The sequence below is a fragment of the Marmota marmota genome, unplaced genomic scaffold (assembly GCF_001458135.2).
Source record: "Marmota marmota marmota unplaced genomic scaffold, marMar, whole genome shotgun sequence".
NCBI classification, from domain to species: domain Eukaryota; kingdom Metazoa; phylum Chordata; class Mammalia; order Rodentia; family Sciuridae; genus Marmota; species Marmota marmota.
In genome coordinates, this window is record NW_026000229.1 from 10,610,539 (window position 1) to 10,637,534 (window position 26,996).

Consider the following 26,996-nt stretch of genomic DNA (forward strand, 5'->3'; position numbering starts at 1 on the left):
TATATATATATATATATATATACACACACACACACACACACACACACATATACATACACACACACACAATGTAATATTATTCAGCATTAAAAGAGATAAATTATAAAATACAATATATAAATTTATGGCATTTTCAGGTAAATGAATGGAGTTGGAGAATATCATGCTAAGTGAAGTAAGCCAAGCTCAAAAAACCAAAGGCCAAATGTTCATAAGTGGAAGCTAATCCACAGTTGGGAGGGCATGGGAAAAATGGAGGAACTTTGGGCAAAGTGGAGGGAGGGATGGGGAGAAGGTATGGGGGCAGGAAAGATGGTGAAATGAGATGGACATCATTACCTTAGGTACATGTATGGCTGCACATATGGTGTGACGCTACATCGCTACATCGTGCACAATCAGAGAAATGAAAAGTTGTGCTGCAATTGTATACAATGAATCAAAATGCATTCTGCTGTCATATATACCTAATTATAATAAATAAATAAATTTTAAAAAATGAATCTCCCAAAAAAAAGAATCCACTTAAAAACTTAAAGTATCTTTATTATATATGGGACATTTTTGTTATTTATTTGTTTATTTATTGGTAGGCTTGGTATTCAAACTTACTTGGTAACAAACAATGGGTTAAATGATGAGACATTATTAATAATACTCTTCATTAATACCATGTAGCATGTCTGTTAAAGCTTGTTCTGGATATATTCATATATTTCACTAAAACCTGCTGAGTGTGTTATATAATATACAATATATGTACCATATTACCATACTTACATCCCAAAAAATTAAACTTTGAAACACATCTGGGTTTTGCATAAGAAACATGAACCTGTATAGATTTTCTGCATTTGTACATACTATTCCCTCTGTCTGGAAAGTTCACCTGCCCACTCCTACCAATCTTCTTTAGCTGACAAATTATTCTTATGCGCCCCAACCTAAATGTCCTCTCCTCTGTGAAGCATCCCCTGACTCTCCTCAGTAGAATTAGTCATGCAGTCACCTGGGTTCTCATGACCTCAATCCATATGCACCATAGTGGTTTTCACACTGTATTGTGGCTCTCTGTGTTCAAATCTGTCTCCTTCGGTGAGCTCTTCATGAAGAGCAGGGACCCATTTTCAAATCTTCAGTTTCTGCCATAATATCCAATATAAGTATGGGGCAAAAGGTCATCTTACCTTTACTACTTCTTGGAGAAGGAAGTAGGCAGAAATGTTATAGAATCATCAAAATACACATATCTCGTTCTGCAAATTGTGAAACAGAAGCCTTGATTCTAATCTATTCTGTGATTCTATAAAAACTGCATTTTCTATCAACATAGAAAGATAAAATTATATACTAGCATCAGCGCACTCTAGAAGTGGCCTGATGACACATTGACTAACACAACTCATGACGGGCCCATCCCCCACAACCCACAAACCAGGGCTGCCTCAAATTTATAACTCAATCGACACTTCTGGGAGCTGGCACATTATGTGGCCTAAAAACACATTTGCCACATGGGAAGAAGGGCTTGCTGATCAGTTATTTAATTTATGGGAGATGGGAATGCTAACTGGGAAGAAGGGGGCACGGCTGGATAGCAACCTTTTTTGAGGGTGACAAGGCCGTATCTATGAAAAGCATCGACAGACATACTAGGAATTATAGAAAACAGGGGATATTATATACTAGAATCAGGCTATTTAGGCCCAATACAAATTACATGATTTCATTCTTCTTTATGGCTTAACAATACTCTCTTGTGTATATATACCTTATTTTCTTTATCCAGTTATCTGTTGATGGGCATCTGGGCTGCTTCCATACTTCAGCTGTTGTGAATACTGCCACAATAAACATGGTTATGCAGGGAGCTGTTTTGTATGCTGACTTCATTTCCATCAGATAAACACATAGGCATGGGATAGCTGAATTATATGGTATTTCTATTGTAGGTTTTTTGAAGAAACTCCATTTTCCAAAGTAGCTGCACTGATTTACATTCCCACCAACATGGTATAAGGGTCTCTTTTGCTCAGCATCCTCACCAGCCTTTGTTATTTATTTATTTAATAATGGTTATTTGACTGTGGTGAGATGGAATCTCAATGTAGTTTTGATTTCCTTGATGGCCAAAGATGCTGAACATTTTTTTGATGTATTTATTGGCTATTCACACTTCCTTTGAGAAGGTTCTGTTCAAGTCATTTGCCCTTTTTGATTGGATTACTTGTTCTTTTGTTGTTTCTTGAGTTCTTAAAATATTCTGTATATTAATCCTTTGTCAGATGAGTAGCTGGTAGACATTTTCTCCCATTATATAGGTGGTTTCTTAACTATTGATCATTTCCTTTGCTGAGCAGAACTTTTTAATTCAATGTAATCCTGTTGGTTAATTCTTGTCTCCTGAGCTACTGGAGTCCTATTCAGGAACTCGTTGCCTGTGCAATATCGTGGAGTGTTTCCCTTAAGTTTTATTCAGTAGTTTCGAAGTTTCAGGTCTTACATTAAGGTCTTTGATCCATTTTGTGTTAAGAATTTCTTTTTTAGTTGTAGATAGATACAATATCTTTATTTTGTTTTTTATTTTTTTTTATGTGGTGCTGAGGATCAAACCCAGTGCCTCACACATGCTAGGTGAGAGCTCTACCACTGAGCCACAACCCCAGCCCCTCTTTGATCCATTTTGAGTTGGCTTTTTTTTATTCAGGGTAAGAGATAGGGGTCTAGTTTCAATGTTCTATGTGTGGATTCCTGTTTTCCCAGCACCATTTGTTGAGAGTCTGTCTTTTCTCCAATGTATGTTCTTAGCACCTTTGTCAATAACCTGTTGACTGTAGATTCATGGCTTTATTTCTAAATCCTCTATTCCATTCCATTGGCCCTCAGGTCTGTTTTAATACTAATACCATTCTGCTTTTGATACTATGGTTCTGTAGCATGCTTTAAATCAGGTATTGTGATGCCTCTAGCTTTGCTCCTTTTGCTCAGGGTTGCTTTGGCTAATTGGGGTCTTTCTTGCTTCCACATGAATTTCCAAATTATTTTTTCAAGTTCTGTGAAGGGTACTATTTTGATATTTTGATGGGGATTGCATTGAATCTGTAGATCACTTTTGGTAGTGTGACAATTTTAATTCTTCCAGTTCAAGAACTTTAGAAGAAATCTTCTAGTTTCTTGCTTCACTGTTTTTTAATTTTCATTGTAGAGGTCTTTCACCTCTTTTATTTAGTTTATTCCTAGATTTTTATTTTTTTAAGTATTGTGAATGGTATTGCTTTCCTGGTTTCTTTCTCAGTGAGTTCACTGTTGGCATGTAGATAAGCTACTGATTTTTGTATGTTGATTTTGAATCCTTTTACTTTGTTGAATTTTTTTAATCAGTTTTTAATTGTCTTCAGATGAAGTCTTTGGGGTTTTCTAAGTATCATGTTTTCTAAGGATCATGTCATCAGCAAATAGGGATTATTTGATCCCCTCCTTTCCTATTTGTATTACTTTTATTTCTTTCTCTTGCCTAATTGCTGTGGCTAAAATTTCAAGTACTATATTGAATACAAGTGGTAGAAGTGGACATCTACACCTTGTTCCTGATCTTAGAGGGAATGCTTTCAGTTTCCCCATTCGGTATGTTGTTGGCTATTGGTTTTATATAGGTTTTATATGTAGCCTTTATCATGTTGAAGTAGAATTCTTCTATACCTAATTTATTCAGTACTTGTATTGTAAAGGTATGCTGAATTTTATCAAATGCTTTCTTTGCATCTGTTGAGATAATCATGTGATTTTTATCCTTAATTCTACTTATGTCCTACATTATGTTTATAAATTTGCACATTCTGAACCATCCCTGCATGATCTTGTTAGCATGTTGTTGAATTTGATTTGCAAGTATTTTATTGAGAGTTTTTGTGTTTATGTTCACCAGGGATATTGGTCTGTAGTTTCCTTCCTTCCTTTTGTTGTTGTTGTTGTACCCTTATCAGGTTTTAAAACCAGGGTACTATCGGCTTTATAGGGTGCATTTGGAAGGGTCCCTTCCTTTTCTATTTTATGGAATATTTGGAGGAGCCTTGAGGTAAGTTCTTCATTAAAAGTCTGGTTAAAAGTATGATTTTGTGGTAAAGCATTAGCCTGGTATGCATGAAGCACTGGGTTTGAACCCTAGCACGGAAAAAAAAAATAGTCTTGTAAAATTCAGCAGTACATCCATGTTGTCCTGGGCTCTCTCTCTGTTTTTTTTTTTTTGGTTGGTAGATTTTTATTACTGCTTCAATCGCATCATTTGTTATTGATCCATTTAGGTTTTGAATATCCTTTTGTTAATTTTTGTAGGTTACATATGTCCAGAAATTTGGTGGAGTTTGTTTTTCTTGACTATCTTTCTACTTCAGTGTGCTTTCTTTCTCAGGAATAAGAGCCAAAATGATTAAGTGTTATTTGGCTTAATCATCATGATGTGTATCCGGCTTTAAGTATTGGCTTATTTGTGTGCATTATGAATATGTAACAATGAATCCCACTGTTATATATAATTACAATACGCCAATAAAATTTTTTAAAAAAGTATTGGCTTAGAATTCTATTAATCATCAAAATGCTTCATAATTAGAGGGTGCCCTTCATCTGGAAATCTTAAAATGCTTACACATAGTTCTTACATGTTTTTAATGGTGTTTGGGATTTCAATTACCTTTGAATAGTTTTTTCAGAGCATCCATATGAAATGGTTCCAAAATAGCTGGCTTCACAGCACTAGTTGATCTTCATGCCCTGAGGCTCACACTGAAGTTTCCTATGGTGGTTTTGCTAATAGATCTCCTAGCAAACCTCTGTGCCCCTTGTCTGACAGGTATCCCCATAAGTCATGACACAGCTTTTCTGTCTCAGTGTGATACGATGGTTCACTAAACATGTGCTACATGCAAGCCTGACACATGCAATGCTATGTATGATGATGTGGGATATGGGAGAAGGTTCCCTTGCCTTGGGTGCTTACAGGTGCTCACAGGGGTAACAACAAGAAGGCAACTGTCAAACTAGATCTGAAGATTGATCTTATAAAATATGCCAAGCAAAGGACCCTCTGAAACTAGAGATGGCATGCTCCAGTGTCCTGGAAGAGGGGGAACGGGGGTGGGCAGAGTGCAGGAGCTATGATGAACTGGACGCAGCATGGCAGCCAGACCCTGGCAAGTCTCAAATTCCTACCTCTCTGTTATATATACCTCCTGGGAAATGTAAGCTGAATGTGAGGTCAGGATCTTTGTCTGTTTAGACTAATTATATATGCTAATCACTTGAAATAGGCCTAGCACATAGTAGGCTTTTTGTAAATGTGTTGAAAAATGACAGTGGAGCCTTGGATCCACCCTCTCCTCTGCTTCCCTACCACCTTCTAACAGATGGTTGACGTTCAATTTAACCATCACTATAGGGTCAGCATACTTGGAGAACAAGTAAGTCTATACACTTGTGGTCTCTTACAAATAGTCTGGAACACATTTGTTATGGTTTAGATATGTGTCTCCCAAAAGCTCATGTGTGAGATAATTCAAGAAAGTTCAGAGATTAAATGACTGGGTTATGAGAGCTTTAACCCAATCAGTGAATTATCCCCTGATAGAGATTAAGTGAGTGGTAACTGTAGGCAGATGGGGTGGGACTGGAGGAGGCGGGTCACTGGGCATGCCTTTGGGTATATATTTTGTTCTTGTTGAGCAGAGCTCTTTCTGCTTCCTGGTGTGATGTACTGAGCCACTTTCCTCTGATATTCTGCCTCACCTTGAGCCCCAAGGAATGGATTTAGACCTCTGAAACTGTGAGCCCCCAAATAAACTTTTCCTCCTCTAATTGTTCTCATTAGTTCTTTGGGTCACAGTCATGATAAAGCTGACTAAAACCACTTTTACAGTATCAGGTTTAAATAATAAATGATTTAAATCTACAGACATTCTTTCAAGTATCCTCAAACTTTCACTTACCCAAGGGTCTCAGATGCCGCAATTGGGCCACTGTGTGGTCCTGGGCAGGCCACAACCCCTCTGAAAGATTCCTGAGCCTCCTATGTAAAATAACTAGGTCAGACTAGAAGACCTCCAGAAGTCCTTCTCCAGTAATGATTCAAGATACTGGAATTCAGTAATTAACACTGCTTATTAGCTCTCAGAAAGAGAAAATGTTTTCCATTCTAATCCCAGTTCTACCCCTTTGCTGAGAAAATCAGAGACTTCACAGCCCTCTCCTTCACCAACTGTGAAGGCATGGCCAATTTGTCGTAGTGTTAAGAATTCTGTTCTCATTCATTTTCCTTCCCGTTTTAAAACATCCTAGATATTTTCTTCTCTATCTCTCCCATCAAGCCTTTGACTGCACCAAATTTGGGTAAGAAATTTGGAGCTGCATTTTAGGTTTCTGACTGTAAAGGGGAGCTCTACAGCACCCTTTGTGTCTATTTCCATTCTCATGGATGCATCCCCCTCCTTCAATTCCATAAGATTTCCCTCTCAGTTCTCTCATTTCCATTCTTCTCTAATTTGACACATTCCTCCTGCCCGCACCATAGCATTACACTAATCCCCTGGCTCAACTAAAAAATTCTTCTCCATTAGACTTGAGATGTTAAAAAAAAAACTATATCAGTGATCACTGCTGTCCATTAAGCATGGAAAAAAACTCTGAACCAAACACTTTTAAGTGGAAGCCATCTCTTTTATCTTTACTACAACTCTAGGAGGTGACATGAGCCTCCTGTTTTAAACACGATGAGAGTGATGCTCAGGGAAGTTACTGAGCCTGCTTAAGCAAAATCATGGAGGCCCAGGGATTGAAGCTCAGGCCTGGTAGTTTTCTCCCACTGTATGAAAAACACCAATACTATTCAGGGTTTCATGATATGCATTTGTAGCTTGGAGATCAAACCTAGATTCAGAGAATTTTTAAGTTGGAACATATTTAAGATATCATTTCATTTTAGTGAGTTCTTATAGAACATAGGAAATTTAAGAACATATCCAAACAGAAGAGAGGAATAAGATATAATTACATGGAAGAATGCACACATATTATACACATCTATATTTTTAATACACATGTAAATTATATTTCTTATAAAATTCCATGGAACATTTACAAAAAAGTGGTATATTTGGACACAAAAAAAAGCCTCAATCCTTTTTTTTTTTTTTAACAGCTAGAGCTACATTGTATACAACATGTCCCCAGCGTTTATCGTATAATAGGAGAAACCCACCAGGCCTGAGCTTGAATCCCTGGGCCTCCATGATTTTGCTTTGGCAGGCTCAGTACCTTCCCTGAGTATCACTCTTATCATATGTAAAACAGGAGGCTCATGTCACCTCCTAGAGTTGTAGTGAAGATTAAGGAGCTGATTTTAAAATGTCTGGTGCAGAGCCATCTCACGTGAATTATCTTCCACTATGAGTACTTAATATTCTAGACAAGAGTTTAGAAGAAGAAAGAAGAAAGAAGAATTTGCCACTGTCTAAATATGCCTTTACCTTATCCAACTTAACACTCTCTATTCCTGTTCTTCCTGAGGCTTAGAACACCTTCTTCTAGTATCTGTCTAGGGAGTGTCTTAGTATTCTCCAGTCCCATCTCCAATGCTATTTTCTCTATAAGGCTGTTCCGATCCTCACTAAAGGATGTGATATATTTATTAGAATAAATTATAGATTAGTCTTCACTAACCTATTTATTGGTGCCCACCTTAGAGGAAAGAGGGAGTCTTGCCTCATGAATTCCACAGCACTTAGCACAAAACCTTACATACAAGATAGTACTCAATACGTAGCTTTTACAATTCGGAGTTACTTATTTTGCCTTAGTGGAATGTAAGAAAATGAAAAACATATAGATAGGCAGATTTCAGGACATTCTAATATGAACCACTCTATCTTTTACATCACTTACTCATTTTGTCCCTTGAATATGCCTGGATTGAAATTTCACCATTCTTTCTGTCAATTCATATTAGCTTTCCAAGCTAAAATAAATAAATTCATATAATATAATGAACCAGCAAATATGGCTTTTTAAGTAAAATAATATTATTTTTAAAGGAGGAATGCCTAATTGAGTATGCATTCCAATAGCACAGTATAAGAAAATAAGAAAAAAAAAGTCACCCACTGTAGCCCTAGTTTTGAGACTAAATAATATTTCCATTTACAAAACATGTGACTTTCTATTAATGCACCCAATAGTTTCTTGGCAAGTATTTTTTCTCAAGAAATGCAAATAAAATTTTGTTTGAGCCTGTCATGATATGCCAACCACAATTAATCACTTTAATGGAGCTAACCCAAAGGAAAGCAAAGTTAAAGGAAGTAGTTAAAGGCTACCCTTTGTGTTTGTATCAATCTTTACAGCTTGCAAAGCACTTTCATTGACATGATTTTGTTATTGTTCCTTATATTATTAAGACAAGCATTATTATTGTCCCCATTTTGTAGATGTGACAACAGAGGACTAGAAAAATAATTTTCTCAAGAAACTTTGTTGGGAGAAAAATTAAAGGTAGGGAAAAAAAGAAGAAAAATGTGTCTTGCAAAGGGTCAATATGGTAGACTGGGCAAAGGTATTTGTTTTTCTCTTTCCTCTCCAAAACTCCATCCAATTTTCAGAAAAGATACACATGTAACAACAACTATAAAACAAGAAAGAATATGATCAGCAGATAAAAATTTCTTAGGAACTTCTTGATGTTAGAAAGTTTATGTTGGCAAGAAACCGCAGAAGAAGAAACCACCAAAACAAACTATTGAAAAAACAAAAAAATTCTAAACTCAGAAACCAATGGTACAATGAGCAGGAGGAGTGGTGGTGCAAGAGTGGTCATTAACATCAAGGACAGACTGCCTGAAGACTGACTTCATCCCTTCCCATCCGCTCCACAGACCAACAAAGCAGCTGTAGGAGATTTCAACATGTCTCCCTTAAACATTGATAGATGAAGCAGACAAACTTTAGTAACAAAGACTTGAGCAACATAGTCTAGAAGGTCCATTAATAGATTCATAAAAGTTTCTGTTTATTGTAGCACTATTCACAACAGCCAAGATATAGGACCAACCTAGGTATGCATCAATGAATGAATGGATAAAGACAATGTAGCATATATACACAATGGAATATTATTCAGCCATGAAAATCAAATCTGTCATTTGTAGCAATATGGATGAATCTGAAGGACATTGTGTTAAGTGAAATAAGTTAGGTACATGTTTTAGTCAGCTTTTTCACTGCTGTGACCAAAAGATAAGACAAGAACAATTAGAGGAGGAAAAGTTTATTTTGGAGCTTGGGGTTTTAGAGGTCTCCATCCATAGATGACCAATTCCATTCCTTATAGCTTGAGATGAGGCAGAACATCATGGTGGATGGGTGTGGAGGAGAAAAGGAGACCAGGCATCACACCAGGAAGGTGGGGGTGGGGAGGTGGGAAGAAAGAGAGAGAGGCGGAGAGAGGTGCTTTCCTCACCACTGACAAAATATAAACCACAAAGGTATACCCCCATTGACCCACATCTTCTAGCCATACCCTACCTTCCTACAGTTACCACCCAGCTAATTCCTATCAGTGGATTAATGCATTGATTAGATTAAGGCTCTCATAACCCAATCATTTCACCTCTAAAGTTTCTTACATTGTCTCACACATGAGCTTTTGGGAGACATCTCATATGTAAATCATAACAGCACAGATAGACAAATACTCCATGTTCTTACTTACACATGGAAACTAAAAAAGTTGATCTCAGAGACAGAGAGTAGAGTAGTGTTTTTCCAAAGGCCAGGAAGGGTAGGGGAGGTGATACAGAGGTCAGGTAACGGATAGAAGGCTGTAGCTGGAAAGGAGGAATAACTTCTAATGTTCTATAACAGTAGGATTGCTACAGCTGACACCATTAATTATAAATTAATGTGTCATCCCCAAAAAGAGGATTTTGAATGTAGCCAACACAAAGAAATGATAAATATTTGAGATGCTGCAATACCAAGTACCCTGATCTGATCATTACACATTGTATACATATACATGTACTGAAATACCACACCATACCCCACAAATATGTACAATTGTTATCAATTAAAAATCTAAAATATATTTCAAAAAGTCCCTGTACCCAATTATATGCATCTAAGTGAAGAATCACTTGGAATATTTACAAAGACTGTCCACATGCTGAGCCATAAAGCAATTCCCAACAAGTCTAAAACCATCAGTAAACAGATACCATATTTTTTGACCACAATATAACCATGTTATAAATTAACTTGGGATTAAAAAAAACACCAAAAATAAAATTAAATAATGAATGGGTCAGAAAAAATACCACAAGGACCATTAAAAAAAACTTTAAAACTGAATAACAATGAAAATACTATATATCAAAATGTAAAGGAAGGAGCAAAGGTGGTATTACAAGAAAAACTTATCATCTTTAATGCTTACATTAGAAAAGATTAAAGGCCAAAAATTAAAGTGCTACACATACATTTCAGAAATTAAAGAAGGAAATAAAACCAAAACAAACCCAAAGAAACCAAAAGGAAACCCAAAAATGGAGCTGAATGGAAGAGAAAACAAAGCTTTATATAGAGGACCAACAAAGCCCAAACTTGATTTTTCATAAAGACAAATAAAACCGACAGGCTTCTGGAAAGAATGATTGATAAAGTAAAATAGGGACTCTGAACAAAGTGAACAGTGTTAGGGAAGGGAAGGGACACTGCAGTAGATGCTATAGATAACCAGAGGACATGAGGAACATATTTATGTCAAGAAACTGAAAAATTCAGATGAAATGAACAAATTCCTACATAGTTAGCTTTTGAATAGTTTCCACAAAGAAACAGAAAGCCTTAATTTCCTTACAATCATCAATAAATTGAATAAGTTGTTTAAAACTTCCCGAGAGTGGAGACAAACACACAAACCCTAGCCAATTTTCTGGGGTGACTTTGTAGAAATACATTATAATAAGTTTAGGTACATTCTTCCAGACATTGGAAAATAAGGTAATACTTCTGAAATGAATTTATAAGACTAGTATAACTCTTTAGTTGGTTTGTTTGTTTTTGGTACCAAGGATTGAACCCAGGGGTGCTTAACCCCTAAGCCACATCTCCACCCCTTTTTATTTTATACTTTGAGACAGGGTCTCACTCAATTGTGAAGGGCCTCATTAAGTTGCTGAGGCTGGCATTGAACCTGTGATCCTCCTGTCTCAGCCTCCTGAGTAGCCGTGATTACAGGAGTGTGCTTCCACATCTAGCAAGGTTGGTAGAACTTTAAAACAAATCCAGAAAAGCTAGTGTAAGAAAGAAAAAATTTATAGGCCACTCTTGAATAGATATTTTTTTAAAAGAAAGGTCTTAAAATAGTCAGATGTTATAAGGCTAATTTAATAAAAGTTAAAATATCTCATAATTAAGTTAGATTTATATTTGAAATGCAATGGTGGTTTAATATTATAAAATCTATTTTAGTAATTTATCATACTGACAGATTAAAGGAAGAAAACAAAATGATCATCTCAAGAAACATAAAGTGTATTAGATAAAATTCAACATCTATTCATGATTGACAAATCAATAACTGATTAGGAATAGAAGAGGGTTTATCAAACTGACAAAGTATACAACCAAAAATTTACAGAAAACTTTATTTTCAATGGCAAAATAACACTGTCTCTATTCAATGTTTTACTGGTGGTCCAGACCAGTGCAAAGATTAAAAAATAAAGATACATTTGCAAAAATACAACAAGATGGCAAGGAATATATCTAAAATAAAAATATATAAGACCTTTACGTAGAAAAACAAAACATTATTGAAAAATGTTAAAGATCTAAGTAAATGTAAAGCTTATAGTAAGCTCATAAATAGAATAGCTTGATGTTAGAAGGATGTTAGTGTTCTCCTATTGACCTACAGATTCAGTACAATTCTGACACAAATTCCTAAAGGATTCTTTAAGGGAAACTGGGACTATAACTTTAAATTTCATAAATTTATGACCCTTCCAAAGAATAAGAATAAGGTGGAGAGACTTTCCCTACATAGACTGAGACTCACTGTCGAGCTATAGTCATTGAGGCACCGTGTTACTTGTGCAGACACAGACAAATGACCCAGGGAGGGAACAACAGAGGCCAGACATATACAAGGGTGGGGGGTGGAGCAGGCAGGTAGCTCAGTGATAGCACTTGCCTAGTATGTGCGGGGCCTTGAGTTGGATCCCCAGCACCACAAACTCAAAAAACAACAAATGAAATCACACACATATGGAAACTTTATCAATAAATTCCAAGTGTATTAAAAATTTGTACTTGAAATTAAAAGCTTCAATAATTTTATAAAACAAAATAGAAGGATATGCCTATAAACTTGGGACAAAGTATTTCTTAAGCAAGAAATAGAAAGTGCTAACAGAAAGAAAACTAATAACTTAAATACACTAAAGCTGAAGGCTTCTGTTTAGCATAAAACACTATAAAATTTTAAATACAAGTCACAAACTGAAGAAAATATTACATGGAATAAACAAATTATGCATATTTAAAATGATTCATATTTAAAAGATACAAGGAAATGATTCATATTTAAAAGATACAAGGAACTCCTAAGTCAGTAGCACAAAAGCAAAGAACCAATTTAAAACCAGAAAATAGATATCAACAGGCATTTCACCGAAGAGGAAACATGGTGTGGACACAGACACAGATCACATGATGGCAAGAGTTAGTGAGCAGGAAAGTCAATCACCACAAACCAATACCATTTTATGCCTGATAGAGTAAAAATTAGCCTATCTGATATTCCAAATATCGAAAAGAAGATAAATTCTCGAGAATTTTTACACACTGCTAGTAGAAATGAAATGATAGAACTTCTGACAAAATCATCTTGACATTATCTCATCAAGGTTGAGCACACATGTATTCTATGACCCAGCAATTAGAATCCTATGTATATACCCTCAAGGAATCCTGTTCATGCATGTGGGGAGGCATATTCCAAATATTCATAGCAGCATTGTTTATAACAGAAAAAAATCCACTGAGAAAAATCCAAATATGTGCCAAGGGGGAAAAAGGTGGCGTATCTGTAGGGAAGAATACTACACTGCAGAAAAATATAAGATGCACAAGTACGTACATCATCACATGAATAACAATTCAGGTTGAATAAAGAGTTCAAGGTATCAGGTTTACACAACTCAAAACCTAACAATATATTCTTCAGAGACACATGCATGTGTGCTAGTATTATTCTTAAAAGCAAGGAAGCAATGACCATTAAATTCTGGGTGATGTTTCTCTCTGCAGGACTGTAGTAAGGGGGACTTGGTGTGGAACAGCTTACAGGACTGGAAATGTCTGATTTCTTCAGTTGGGAGGTGGGTTCACTGATGTGTGTTGGGTTATTCTGCTTCATTATTTGCTTATATACTAAATATATTCTCATATATATTAAATATTACACTTTTTTAGAAACAAGAGAAGTGGTTACAAAGCTACTCAGAGATGAGGCTTTTGAGTTTATTTTACAAAACTATTAAAACTTTGGTCTAGTACAATAAAAGAGCCACAAACCAATAATACCTATTTACAAAGAAAAAAAAAACTGAAAATGAAATATTTGTAAATCAAATCCAGTGGCAAATTTAATGAATAAATCACCAGGATAAGGATAATTAAGTCCAAGTCAGCAAAAACAATCCAACATGAAGAAATCTCTAATATAAAAACCACCATTAACTAGATTAAAGAACACTGGTAGACATTTTGATTGAGGCAAACAATGTCAGATAAAATTCAACAAAGATTCCTGATCAAAACTCAGAAAGGAACTTATATCAGGAATAAAATTCATCTACCTAAAATATCTGGCCAGCATCACTCTCAGTGATGGAATTTTAGAGTCATTCCCATGTAAGTCTGGAAGGAGTTGTGAATGTTGGCTGTCTTTGCTCTGATTCAACACCGCCTTTTGGAAAGCCCAGCAATATGACAAGGGACAAGAAATAAGAGGCACAGGTATCAGAGAAGAAGAAAAAGGCTTGCCAGTTTGAAGGTTGTACGCATACACACAAACTCATAGGCAACACATAAACCCATGGCCTTGTGTTTATAAATGTGTTCTAGGAGGTGCCAAACTGTGAACCATGGCTTCATCTGGAGAGGGAAGAAGGAGCAGAAGGAGTGAAGGTAAAGAGGAAACTTGAACTTTTATTCTTTTATAGTTTATTGTTTGTAGTTGTTTTTAAAATGACAGCTTTCATAAATAAAAAAAAAAGGATTTAAACATCAAAAGTTAGATTCAAGGCTCAGACTCAGGCCATGAGTTATCAAGTTAGTTCCACATAGTGGGTTTTGTATTTTAGAAATCAGAAAGCGAAAGAAAGGTGGAGCCACTGAGAATTGCCCACCAAGAATTAGTCATTAAGGGCATTACGCTGGTCCTTCATTTCTACTTGAAAATAATACTCCAGGGACGAAGAGGGATCCCTAGCTTAGGAAGCAACTCTACATTCATAATTTAATTTGACTTATTCCTTATCGGTGACAAGAAAATGTCTTAAAGTGGTGACCCAAAGGACACATCCTAAACAGATTATTTGAGACTAGATATAGACTGCCTCCAACTTTCAAAGCCACAGAGAACCTCCACTCAAGAGACCCGCTGACGGACAGATGGAATGGGTCCCTCCCACTGTATGCTTCCCAGCTATGCCTTCATTCCAGAACACACCAGGTTCTTTCTTATTTCTAGGGTTCTACGGATGTTTCCCTCTGCCTGGAATGTCCTCCCTCCCCCTGCTACACTTAAAATGCGCACCCACCCATCAGAAATAAGCTAACCCAGCTGTCCTGACTGTTCCCCTTCAGAAGATCTGCTTCCAAGGTTGGCCCTTGGCTGGCATCTGGGAACATGGATTTGGGGAGGGTCCTGCCATTCCTGGAACTGCTAGGAGCAGCTCTCTGTGCCTACACTGTACAAATGGTTTATGCTGAACACCTGTTTTCCTTCTGGGTGTCTGGAAATTTGGCATATAGCAGGCAGAGGGTGCCTATGTGGTCAGTCCTAATAAAGACCCCAGGCCCTGAGTCTCTTAGAAGCTTCTTTGGTTGCCAACACCTGCTCTCCTGCCCCAGCCACCCAATGGCCCTCTCTGTCTTTCATATCCTTTCTCAGAGGCTGGACAAACACGTGAACACATTTTGTGTAATGGCTGCATTTTAAACATGTTGTTCTACCACTTGTTTTTCTTACCTAACAACAAATATTGAATTAAAAATATATTTACTTTTGACTTTTAATCTTACAAATGGAGATATAATTCACATCTTATAATATGCGCTCTTTAAAGTATGCAATTTGGAGTGGAGGTGTAGCTCAGTGGTAGAAAGCAGGGCCCTGGTTCAAACCCATCACAAAACAAAACAAAACAAACAAACATACTAAAAAACCCCAAACCAAACCAAAACAAAACAGGATACAATTTCTGTGATTTTTAGTATAGCCACAAAATTGTGCAAGAATCTCTACTATCTAATTCCAAAACATTTTCATCACCACAAAAAGAAATCCTGTATCCATTAGCAGCCAGGATACTTATTTTTAATTTCGATAGGTTTTGCCATATTGCTCCATCAAAAATTTTTTAAAAATCCTTTTGACTAACTTCTGGGAATTTATTTTATATAATATATAGGTCTGAATAAGTTTCCACTTGCCTCTCTTTCCCTCTCCCTCCATATAACAATATCTCACTGGTCTTATATGACAAAGTCCAGAAAAGAAAAGGCAAGATCTTCCACCCCTCGCCCCCATTATTTTGGGCATGCTGCACAGAAACTGGGTCCTGACAAGTCTCACACTCACAAGTTCACTGCAAGTCCGGCCTGACTAACCATTCCTTCACAGTTTTAAAGGATACATCCAGACTGTACAAGTATTTGCCACCCTGACCTTGTCAAGGGCAAAGGCATTATATTGACCTCAGTGTTCTTAGTTTAAGGAAATCAGGGACTAAAGCTATACCAGGTTGTCCTGTCCTTGTGATGGTGCCAGCCATCGGATGTCGAACAAGGCTTGCCCTGCATCACACACCCCTCCCCGCACCTGCAGGCCCCCACTTATCTGGAAGAACGGTGCACCTTAGAAAATGGACTGTGAATTGTTCCCAGGATTTGCTGCTTGGCTGCCAGCCCCAGTCTGAGAGCACAGCCAGCCAAGCAGCCCAAGGTGGACGACACCTTCTTCCCCTTTCTTCCTCTCCTCCTGTGTTTTTAGGAACGTCCAGAGGGAAGATAATTAAAACCTGCAAGAAATCTGGCTGGCAGAGAAAAAGAAAACCTTGGTGACGACGCCACATGTTTATGGGTAAGTTTTGTAAGTAACACGGTAATAAAAAAAAGAGGCTCTTATAAATAAATGCCACATTCTTCAAAGCTCTGTATAAACGACATTCTTTTTAAGGAGGTAGGGGGGCTTATGCATACTCATGTTCCTTCTCCTCATTTCATTTCCAACAATGAGAAAGGAATCCTAAAAGTACAATTTCCTAGGAACACAGGAGTTGTGGAGCCAATAGCACAGAAATACACACACAGTCATATGTGCGTACACACACACACACACACACACACACTCTTGCACACGGGGGAAAGAAAAGAGGAGAAGGTACTGGAAGATCTTTATTTCACAGAGCTGTTAGCACAGAACCAAGGGGCAGAAGGGCAGGCATCTCCCCACCCCTGCTAGGGTTTTCTGACTGTTGAACACACACACTTTTAACTCAAAAGACAGAAGCTTTGCAATCCTTTCCTGAGTGAGTGTTGAGTGTTGTCTGACCAACATCAAGATCAGGGTGAGCCTGTGTAATCCCCTTTCATTATTCCTCTGCTTTAGTGATTGTAAGGTGAAACAGAGCCGGCTGCCTCTCGCATGTGACACAAGGCTCAGGGACTCACATTCCAGAATGGCCCTCCCCAGGAACCAGCTGCGGGCAGGTAACTGAAACAGCCCTTGGCCTTGCTGTTAATAAGAGTAATTGGCACGCCACTGAGGGGCTGCTGGAACACAGTGATTTGCTCAGTAAGGGGGTCTCCCTTGACCATATGTGCAGGCAACAGTGATAGAAATATTTTCCATATGAGCTTTCCCCTCGCCTGCTTAAGTGCTCAGGGCTGAGTTAGGCCAGCCCATTTGTCATTTACTCTACACAGTAAAAAATCAACAGGGAAGTTGCGAACCTCAGCTACAACTAGAGGGCAATGGTCTGCTTTCAGCTTCCAGCATCACTAATCCATTCAGTTCCTCCAGTTCCCATTCAAAAGCTCAATCCCCCCACAGACCCAGCCTGTATCTGGAGAGCAGAGGACATGGGTAACTAGCAGGCGAAAAGCCTACAACAAATGACCCGTTGCTGCACGCCTCAGAGCCGCACGTCTATTTTGAACAGAGCAACAAGCCTGCCGAAACCACAGCTGGGTCTGCAGCCAGGCTGGGGACTGCTCTCACTTCCAGACCTCTCAGAAAAGGGAAAGTAATCACATTAGGCTTTCAGAGCCAGCTTGGTCCCTGACAAGGCTAACAAAAGGCGAAGCTGTGAAGTGGCCTCGTGGCCTTTTCTAAGAGATACACTTTTCACTTGGCTTTTCAAAGAGGAAGACAGATTTGGGAGAAAGGCTGTCTCTTCATACTCAGGCATTGGTCTCTGACCTTTTCCATCAAGGCAAGGAGTGACAGGAGTGGAGGAGGTAAACTGGTCACAGGCTTATTTGCAGGTGAAGCACTGAGTGCTTTCTCTCTGGGCTGAGGATCAACCCTTCCAGTTCTCTGCCTGTATCAGAAACTGGCTCCCAGAGGTCTCAGGAATGTTAAAAAAAAATGTAACCAGTAAACACATGAGCTAAACCAATAAGAGTAAATCATCTTCTTGGCCTTAAAACATGCCTCTCTCTATGGTAGATCTGAGCACACTCCTAGCCCCACTGGACATCACTGTCCCTCTTCAAACCTACGATAGAAAGTTATGCACAGGTCCTCCAAGCACATCAAAGCAAAATAGGAGAAAAAATGTGGTGTAGAAGCAGGAAAGAAAGACCAATCCCTCTTGCATGCATATTCTCTCTGCAGCACTGGAGAAAATTTCCCCAAAGGGAATTTCCTTTCCTGCTTTTGTACCAGTCCCTACTGGAATCTGACATACCACATATTTTGTTCTGCAACAGCATCTGTCACCCAGGCCAGCTCCCCAGTGTGGCAACTATACAGACAGGCTCAGAATGAAATTTTAGAAAGTACAGGATTCTTCAAGAAGAAAAGAAGTCTTCATATAAGAAAAGGCAAGAGAAGCCTAAAAAAGCAATAGCAAGCATTATTCTCTGCACACCATAAAAACCCATTGCCTGATCCCTGTTGGTAGATAGAAGATGAAATTTAATGCTGACAAAAGTATAACTTCTGACAAGATATTTTATTTGGCTTACCTCTCCCCCAGGTCTTGCTAACATTGCTGTTTGAACGTGGAGCAATGTTAATATCAGGTAGCTGACAAACATTATTACCCAAAGTTAGAGCTACCCTAGAGGAGAACTCCGTCTGCCAAGTGCTAACAGCTAGCAGATGCACTTGTGTCTCGGGATTCCAGCCCTGGAGTTCCGCTAGGCACCGCGCTGGTTCCCTCGGCTCTCCCTCACTGTACTACCCGGCGCTCCGAGCTCAGCCTCTGCTCTGAAGAAAACTGGTAAGCTGATCTCTTCATGTAATAACTTCTCCCGGCTGGGGGAGGGGACAGGAGCCAGCTGGGAGCTGGGGGGCTGCCTTTAACAGAAAGCAGAAAGGGGAGGGACAGAAATGATCAATGTGGAGGTCTGCATCTGGTCTCATTCATAAAAAGAGCTCCAAGGTAAGCACTTCACATGCAGGGGGACAGCCCCTGCCTCATCAATTGAGGTAGGCAGGAGGCAGCGAACTGCAGCAGGATGAGCTCCAGGCTGGGAGCTGGGAGGCTGGGGCCTTCCTAGTCCAGGATCTGGTGCTGACAAGAGCTGTGTGTACTGGGCCAGTTGCCATCCCTCTCTGGGTACAGTTGCTTATTCTCACTAATACAGTCAAGGGTGGGTGGATGAATTCCCTAATTCTGGACTGATGGTGACAGAGACCTAGGCAGTCTTAGTTATGCATTATGAAGGGCAGCCTTCAAGGGGAAAGAAGTCACCAGGGTGCTGTGTGTTTGTGCACCAATCATATGGATGTGAATGGACCAGAGCTGGGGAATCCACCATATCTTCCTCTTGCTGCATTCCTGGGCCACTGTGCCTAATTACTGTTGCCTGTAATGTAAAAATAAGTGGTAAGGTAGGAACAAGTGACTCCCAGGTATGAGGTAAGGCTAGCAGAATGCATGGAAATGCAGATGGCTTTAAAGAAATAAAAGAGCTACCACTTAGTTGGCTCAGAATAACCATAAAAATGGTGGCTGGGGACAGGAGGAGTGTGGGGAGCAGGCTGCAGAACAGGTCTTGCTAAAGCTGACACAGGTCTACTTGAGACATAGTTCAGGGTCAACTCTGATTCAAGGCCATAGCAAGGATAGTGTTCAAAGTGAACACTAAGCAAGTATTGGATTCTGCCTAGAATGGGCATATGGAACCATTCTGAGGTTGTTGGTGTCCGCAGGGGACAGAGTGACTACATGGAGCAGTGGAAACAAGGGTCCTAGAATCAGACAGGTTCACTTCAAACTCCAGTTCTCCTAACTCCCTGTGGGTCTCTGGTCTCTGAGACACCCCAGTGAACCCCAGCCACTCATTCTGTGAAGTGAGGAAATACCCTCCAACGGTCAGGATGATTTACCAAGAGATCACTTAGGCACAAAATTGGCATTGTTCACGGCACAAAGTAAGTGCTAAAGACACGGGCTTTTCTCTTTGATCTGAAGTAAGTATTGGCACTCAGTCCCAGAAAGTAGATTAACAAACACTTGAAAAGCCTCAGGTTATGGGCATTTCCCTAAATTAATGAGAAAACTTTAAACCTAACTGCAGTTTTCAGTCATCTCAGAGTTTATTATCACCAGTAACATGATGATTTACTGGTGAGGAGTTTTTCTGGGGTCCTGGGGAGGCAGCTGGGTGAGGGGGACTCACAATCCCTTTTTCCAGGTCTGTGAGAGGCAGAGGTATGGTGAAGGGGGAGGAAGGAAGAAATGTACCCTCCTCCCCTCTTCTTCCTCCTTATTCATTATTATTATAAAGCATTGGGTCCATTCTGCTACCTAACCAAAGAGGCACTGCTGTTGACTCAGTAGCTTCCCAGAAATGAAGGAATTATTTAAGAAAATTAAAGTTTTTGAAAGACCAGGGTGTTTTTTAGCCAATGGTTAGGAATCTTTCTATAAAGGGCTGGACAGTAAGGATTTTCAGTTTTGCAGACCATATGGTTTCCATGGTTACTACTCAACTCCACCATCACAGCACACAAGCAACCATATATGGTTGCATTCCAATAAAACTTTAGTTATAAAGAAGGTAGCAGACCAGATTTGGTTGTAGTTAACCAACCTCTGGTCTAGACACTTGCCAATCACCTTTAGTCCATTGCAATTTGACGTTTGACATCTCTGCTCCACTACAAGGATTCTGAAAGTGTCATCAATAGCCCCTTTGGTCACAAAATACAAAGGATAGATTTTCAGCTTTTATGTTATTTGACTTCTCTGCAGCATTAGCATGCTCTCCTTTTAAAAATATTGTGGTAAAATATATGCAACCTAAAAGTTACCATTTTAAACATTATTAAGCATACAAATCTGTGGCATTAAGTACAATGTTGTACAACCATTATCACTATTTATTTCCAGAATTTTTCATCATTTCAAGCAGAAACTTTGTACTTATTAAACATTACCTCTCTACTTCCCACAGTCCTTGGCATCTACCAACCTTTAATCTTCTTTCTTTCTCTCTGAGTTTGCCTGGTCAGTATTTCACATATGTGGAATCATACATTCATTGTCTTTTTTGGTTTGACTTATTTCACTTAGTACAATATTTTCAAGGTTGGTCTGTGCTGGAGTGTACATCAAAACCTCAGTCCTTTTTAAGATTAAATGATATTCCATTGTATGGACACATCACATTTGTTTATCCACAGATCTGCTGATGGATGCTTGTATTGTTTCTACCTTTTTGGCTATCATGAATAATCCTGCTCTGAACACGGGTGTATATGTATCTGTCTGAGTTAAAGCTTTCAGTTCTTTTGTATATATATGCTGGATCATCTAATAGTTCTATGCTTAACTTTTTGAGGAACCACCAAATTGTTTCATACAGTAGTGGCACTATTTGACAGTCCTACCAGCAATACACAAACATTCAATTTCTCTACAAGCTTGTCAACACTTATTATTTTCCATGTTTTGATATTAGCCATCTTAGTGGGTATGAAATATATGTTCTCCTTTTTGAACCACTGTGTTCCCATAGTTTCCTGGAAATCACTCTAGTTTTCTATTGCCTCTGATTAGCCAACATTCTTTGATCATGTTTTATCCTTGGAAGGAAAGGAAGATAGTAAAAATACTATGTCTCTCAAGTTCTCCTCTCCATCCCAAGGACCCAGCCAAGTTAAGGGAACAATGGGATCAAGCCTGGGTCATAATATCCAGATAAATGTTTTCTAGAAGGATGCTGACTTTCTATCATGTATGCTGGGAATTAGGGCAAGTTAGTGTCATCTGTTGGAAGCTGCTTTCTCATATGCAGCTTTGCACTTGGGATGCTGGTCATATGGGGACAAAGCAAGGTAAACCAGTATTTCCACTGCTTCTGTGGCCCACCTTATAAAATCCCTCTTCCTGTGATAACTGGCATGAAACAGAACACTTTGACTGGATGTACACAGCTGGTTGCCACTGGATAGAGTGGTGAGGGATGGGAGGCACTATTTTCTGGTGAAGCACCAGAGCCACCATGTAAACTAGAGGTGCACCTGTCCAAGCCATTGCCACCGGTCTTCCTGTAAAAGCACCTCTCCAGTCTGTTGCCACTAGACTGTCCCCATAAGCATTTTTCAATAGACCTTATGTACCACATTTCATCTCTTGGTGTCTCCTTTGGTCTCTCAGCAACCTATCCCACTGGCCTAGCACAACTGGACCATGGACAGTATAGAGCACTATAATCCTAGCATTATTACAAGAACTTTTCAGATCGTATCTCCTAAAACACTGATAACAACCTTATTGGACTAAATAACTTGCCCCACGTCACACAATGAGTAATAAATGGCAGAGTCAATGTTCTGCCCCAAGCAGCCTGCCCCAGAGTTAATCTCTGCATGTCAGCATTGCAATGCCACCATTTTTCTGGACTCTCTCCATTCTCCTTGTCACCTCCTAGGCCAAATTCCTAAATGCTTGTGTGCTAGGCCCTCTTTTTCCTCTGTCCACCTTCCTTGGGCCATCTCATCATTTCACTGTCCTTATCCACCCTTTATATACCCATGATTCTGACATGCAGGCCCACAGACCCAGGTACCTAGTGGATATGAGGATCTCTCAAATGTACTCCAAATTCAATGGGTCTAAATCAGAGCTTGCCTTTCCCTGAAACCTGTTCTTTCTGCCATTCCCTCTACCTCCATGAATAACATCATTGCCCGACTCCCAGAGGCTGAAACCAGGCTATTATCCTGGTCCTTCTACCTCCTGACTTCCTCACCCAAATCATCGCCAGGCCTTTTTACACTTCCTTCTAGAGTCTCTCCAGATTCCTTCTGCCCTCGCTCCCATCCTGTCTTCTACCATTTCTTCTTAAGAAGAGATCTCCTCTCATCTGCAGCAACCTCCTTGTTCTGGTCTTTTCTCTTTCCAGCCTCCTTTCCCAACACAACCATTGAGATTCTTCTCAAAAGTGAGTCAATCATGTAACTCTTCTAATTTGTTATATCTTTTTATTCTGAAATAATTATGTATTTACAGAGTAGTTGGGAAGATAGCACAGAGCGTCAGTATTTTCAAGCAATCTCTTCCAATATTAACATCTCAAATAACTATGACATATTTATAAAAGCCAAGAAGTTAATATTATTACAATAATATTAGCTAATTTTATGAACATTTTAATACTTATCTGTAGATCTTGCCTGTGGCAATTATTACTATAGTGTTCTAATAGTGGTTTTCTGTTTCCCTCATGCTTTCTATATTTATTAATCAGAATTCATAAGAATGGAAGATTTGTCCCTCCTTTCCCATTAATTTATTAGTTCCATCATTTATAATTGTCACATTAAGCGTGGGAGTATAAGACTGCAATGTGGTCTCCTCCTGCTCATCCAGCTTACTGTCCCTGTCTTCTGTTCACACACAGCCATTTTGAGCCTCAAGAATTCACCCTAAATGTCCATGTCCTCATGCTCCATGTCTCCTCTCACACTAGCCTCTTCCTGTAAAGTGTCATTCTCTCAAACTTGCTGAGTTAGAGCTGGTTGCTCTTTGTCTCTGAAAACTCAGCTCAAACTGTTTATAAGCACCAATTATTGGAAACCACTTAAACATTCATTGGTAAGGACTAATTTGTGACATCTATAAAATGAGATACTTTGAAACACTTAAAAAGAAAGAAGAAAAGGGGCCAGGGTTGTGGCTTAGTGGTAGAACACTTGCCTAATATACTTGAGGCACTGAGTTCGATCCCTGGCACTACATAAAAAAATAAATAAAATAAAGGTATTGTATCCATCTAATATATATATATATATATATATATATATATATATAAAAAGTTGAGATGTGGCTCAGTGGTNAGAGAGATGAGAGAGAGATTGCTTCCAGTGTAATGATAGGAAACATATCCAAGACTTACTAAGTGAAAAAAAAAGTTGCACAACAGTATGAGTATATATTGTTATTTGTGGGTGCATGTTTCGAATTGTTTGTATATGTATCAACTCTGTAGAAAAACACACTTGAGACCATCAATAATGGCTACCTGTAGGGAGGGAAAGTGAGTAGTTTCAGGGCAGACACAAGAGGGAAATTTACTACTATGTATCTGTGCTGTTTCATATGGTGGCGATAGACACATATGACTACTGAACACTTGAAACGTGGCCATTTTGGGGCTGGGGATGTGGCTCAAGCAGTAGCGCGCTTGCCTGGTATGCGTGCGGCCCAGGTTCGATTCTCAGCACCACATACAAAAACAAAGATGTCGTGTCCGCCAAAAACTAAAAAAAAAAATATTAAAAAATTCTCTCTCTCTAAACAAAACAAAACAAAACAAAAAAAACGTGGCCATTCCTACTCGCAATATAGTGTAGTTTTAAAATACACTTTGTATCAATTTGAAGGTCTCATTAATGTGTTTTATGCTGGTTAATAGTCAAACAATATTTTGAATATCTTGGTTCAAATACAGTACTAAAATCATTTTTTCAATATAGTTATTAGAAAAAATGTAAATCACAAAGATTTTTATTGGATAGCCCTTCTATATGCTCTTTCATACTGAACTGTCAAATGTGAATGTATTCCTATTGAAAAAATAAATAAAATAATAGTAATCAAAATGTATCAGTATGGAATGTTTTTCCCTCTTGTCCCACTTATTTATTAATTCCATCATTTAAACTCACCTTCTTCTCACAATTTTCTCCAAATTATATACTTAAGTGTTACCTTTTCAGGCTCCCTACCCAGCGGAGGGCAGTGCCTTGGCCTCAGTCCCCAGCCATCCTCTGATTACTTCCAGTGAAGACCTATCAGGGCACATTGTAATTGCTAACTAATGTTAGCCATTTCTTCTTGTAGAAGAGATCTCTATATATTGATGAAATCTGTAATATTGCAGATCGATACAATCATCAATATATAGAGTGAGCCCTCAATGACATAAGACATGCCTTTCTCTGTGTCCCCAGACTCAGCATATAGTCCACCTCACTCAGTTTGTGCTGAGTAGGGGAAATGTGTGCTAAAGTGGGGTCTGACAGGAAACTCCTCTGCTTCTGATGGGAGGAGAGGTGTTCTAATGGTGCATCTTAAAAACCAGGGAGGGAACAAGGGAGAAGAAAAATTCCCAGAAGGTATATCTTTCAAGGAAATGCAAATAATTTCCACTTTAACTTTTGGGTGACTGAGGTAGGGAAAATATAAGTGAATGGGGGGAAAGTAAAAAAAAAAATAAGGAAAACGAATATCTGAAGTCTAAAGCCACCTACGCCATGTAAAATATAATAATGCACTTTGTTTTACTAACAAAGAAGAGTAAACCCACAGCAGATTTTCTTCTCTGAGGCTATTTAACTTTTCATAAAGAATGTCCATCCCTTCATGAAGGATGAAGGAAGTGTAGCCTTCTTCACAGGGGTATATACTATACATTGAAACTGTACAAACTGTTTTTTCTTTAAATATGCTTACATTGTGTGGAATAGGTGGGAAAAGTCCTTGTCAGGGAGGCGCTGGGCTGTCCACTAGGGAGATGGCCACTTGCAGGATAGCAGGAGCAGGTGTTAGTAATTAGCTCTCCCTTTGTGTGAACCAAGGATCCATTAAATAGCCACAGAGGTGGGGAAGGGAAAGCACTCAGCTGCTGCTTTTCCAGCAATAGCTCTTTTATAAGAAGAACCTACAACAAAGAGAGTCATTGGGTCCTTACCTTTCTCTGGTTTAGACCAAAGCCTGGCTGTATTGGCACCTGTGACCAGCAGGTAGCCATGGGGTCATGCCCAGCACCTCAAGGGTTCATTGAAAGGAAGCCTATGTGGCTGACTCAGCTGAATGAGGGCTTTGCAGTAGAGACAAGTGTAAGGCCAAAGACACCACCAGGAAGATGTCCACAGAAAGCACACCAAGTAGGTTCCTAGCCATGAGAGCACACCAGGGCATTCAGAAGGTGTATCTGGACCATTCTCAGGTTGGCCGTATTCTTTGTTTCAAGTACTATCTGAAAGGTAGAGGGTCTCAAGATGTGGTTCCTGGATCAGCAGCATCTGAGAACTTGTTAGGAATGTGAATACTTGGGCCCCAACCCTGATTACTGAATCAGAAATTCCAAGAGCAGAGCCCACTGCTTTGTGTCATAACATCAATCATGTGCTCACTGAAGTGCTCTCGGCAATGATCTCTGCTCTGATTTATTACTATACATTTCTGCTAAGAAATAATTCTTTGTCTAATAAACCTTAATTCAAGTTATTAATGTATATTTCAAACTTACTTTGAAATAATACTTTAATAATTTGAATTAAAATATTAAAATATAGCATAAAGCTATAGTAATTAAAAACAGTACCAAGAAAACTCAACTCCAAGTGGATCAAGGACCTAGGAATTAAACCAGAGACCCTGTGCCTAATAGAAGAAAAAGTAGGCCCAAATCTTCATCATGTCAGATCAGGCCCCTACTTCCTTAATAAGACTCCTATAGCACAAGAAATAAAATCAAGAATCAATAAATGGGATGGATTCAAACTGAAAAGCTTCTTCTCAGCAAAAGAAACAATCAGTGAAGTGAATAGAGAGCCTACAGAATGGGAGCAAATTTTTACCACATGCACATCAGATACAGCACTCTCTAGGATATAAAGAACTCAAAAATCTTAACAACAACAACAACAACAAATTACCCAATCAATAAACGGGCCAGGGACCTGAAAAGACACTTCTCAGAAGAGGATATACAATCAATCAACAAATACATGAAAAAATGCTCATCATCTCTAGCAATCAGAGAAATGCAAATCAAAACTACCCTAAGATTTAATCTCACTCTAGTCAGAATGGCAGCTATTAAGGATACAAACAACAATAAGTGTTGGCGAGGATGTGGGGGAAAAGGCACACTCAGACATTGCTGGTGGGACTGCAAATTGGTGCAGCCAATCCTGGAAAGCAGTATGGAGATTCCTTAGAAAACTTGGAGTGGAACCACTATTTGACCCA

The 26,996-nt window shown here is 38.8% G+C and overlaps 1 protein-coding gene across 2 annotated transcripts in view; it reads right to left on the reverse strand.

Annotated features, from left to right (window-relative positions):
- Thsd4 (thrombospondin type 1 domain containing 4) overlaps window positions 1–26,996 on the reverse strand; it is a 610,303-nt gene that overhangs the window by 199,627 nt on the left and 383,680 nt on the right. The window contains exon 1 of one of the 2 annotated variants that reach the window (XM_048793385.1): window positions 18,529–23,654. The exons of the other annotated variant lie outside the window; for it this stretch is intronic. Coding sequence (XP_048649342.1) covers window positions 18,529–18,600 — 72 coding nt within the window. The 5' untranslated portion in view covers window positions 18,601–23,654. Of the gene's footprint in view, window positions 1–18,528; window positions 23,655–26,996 lie in introns of those variants that run through there. 2 annotated transcript variants of the gene reach the window in all.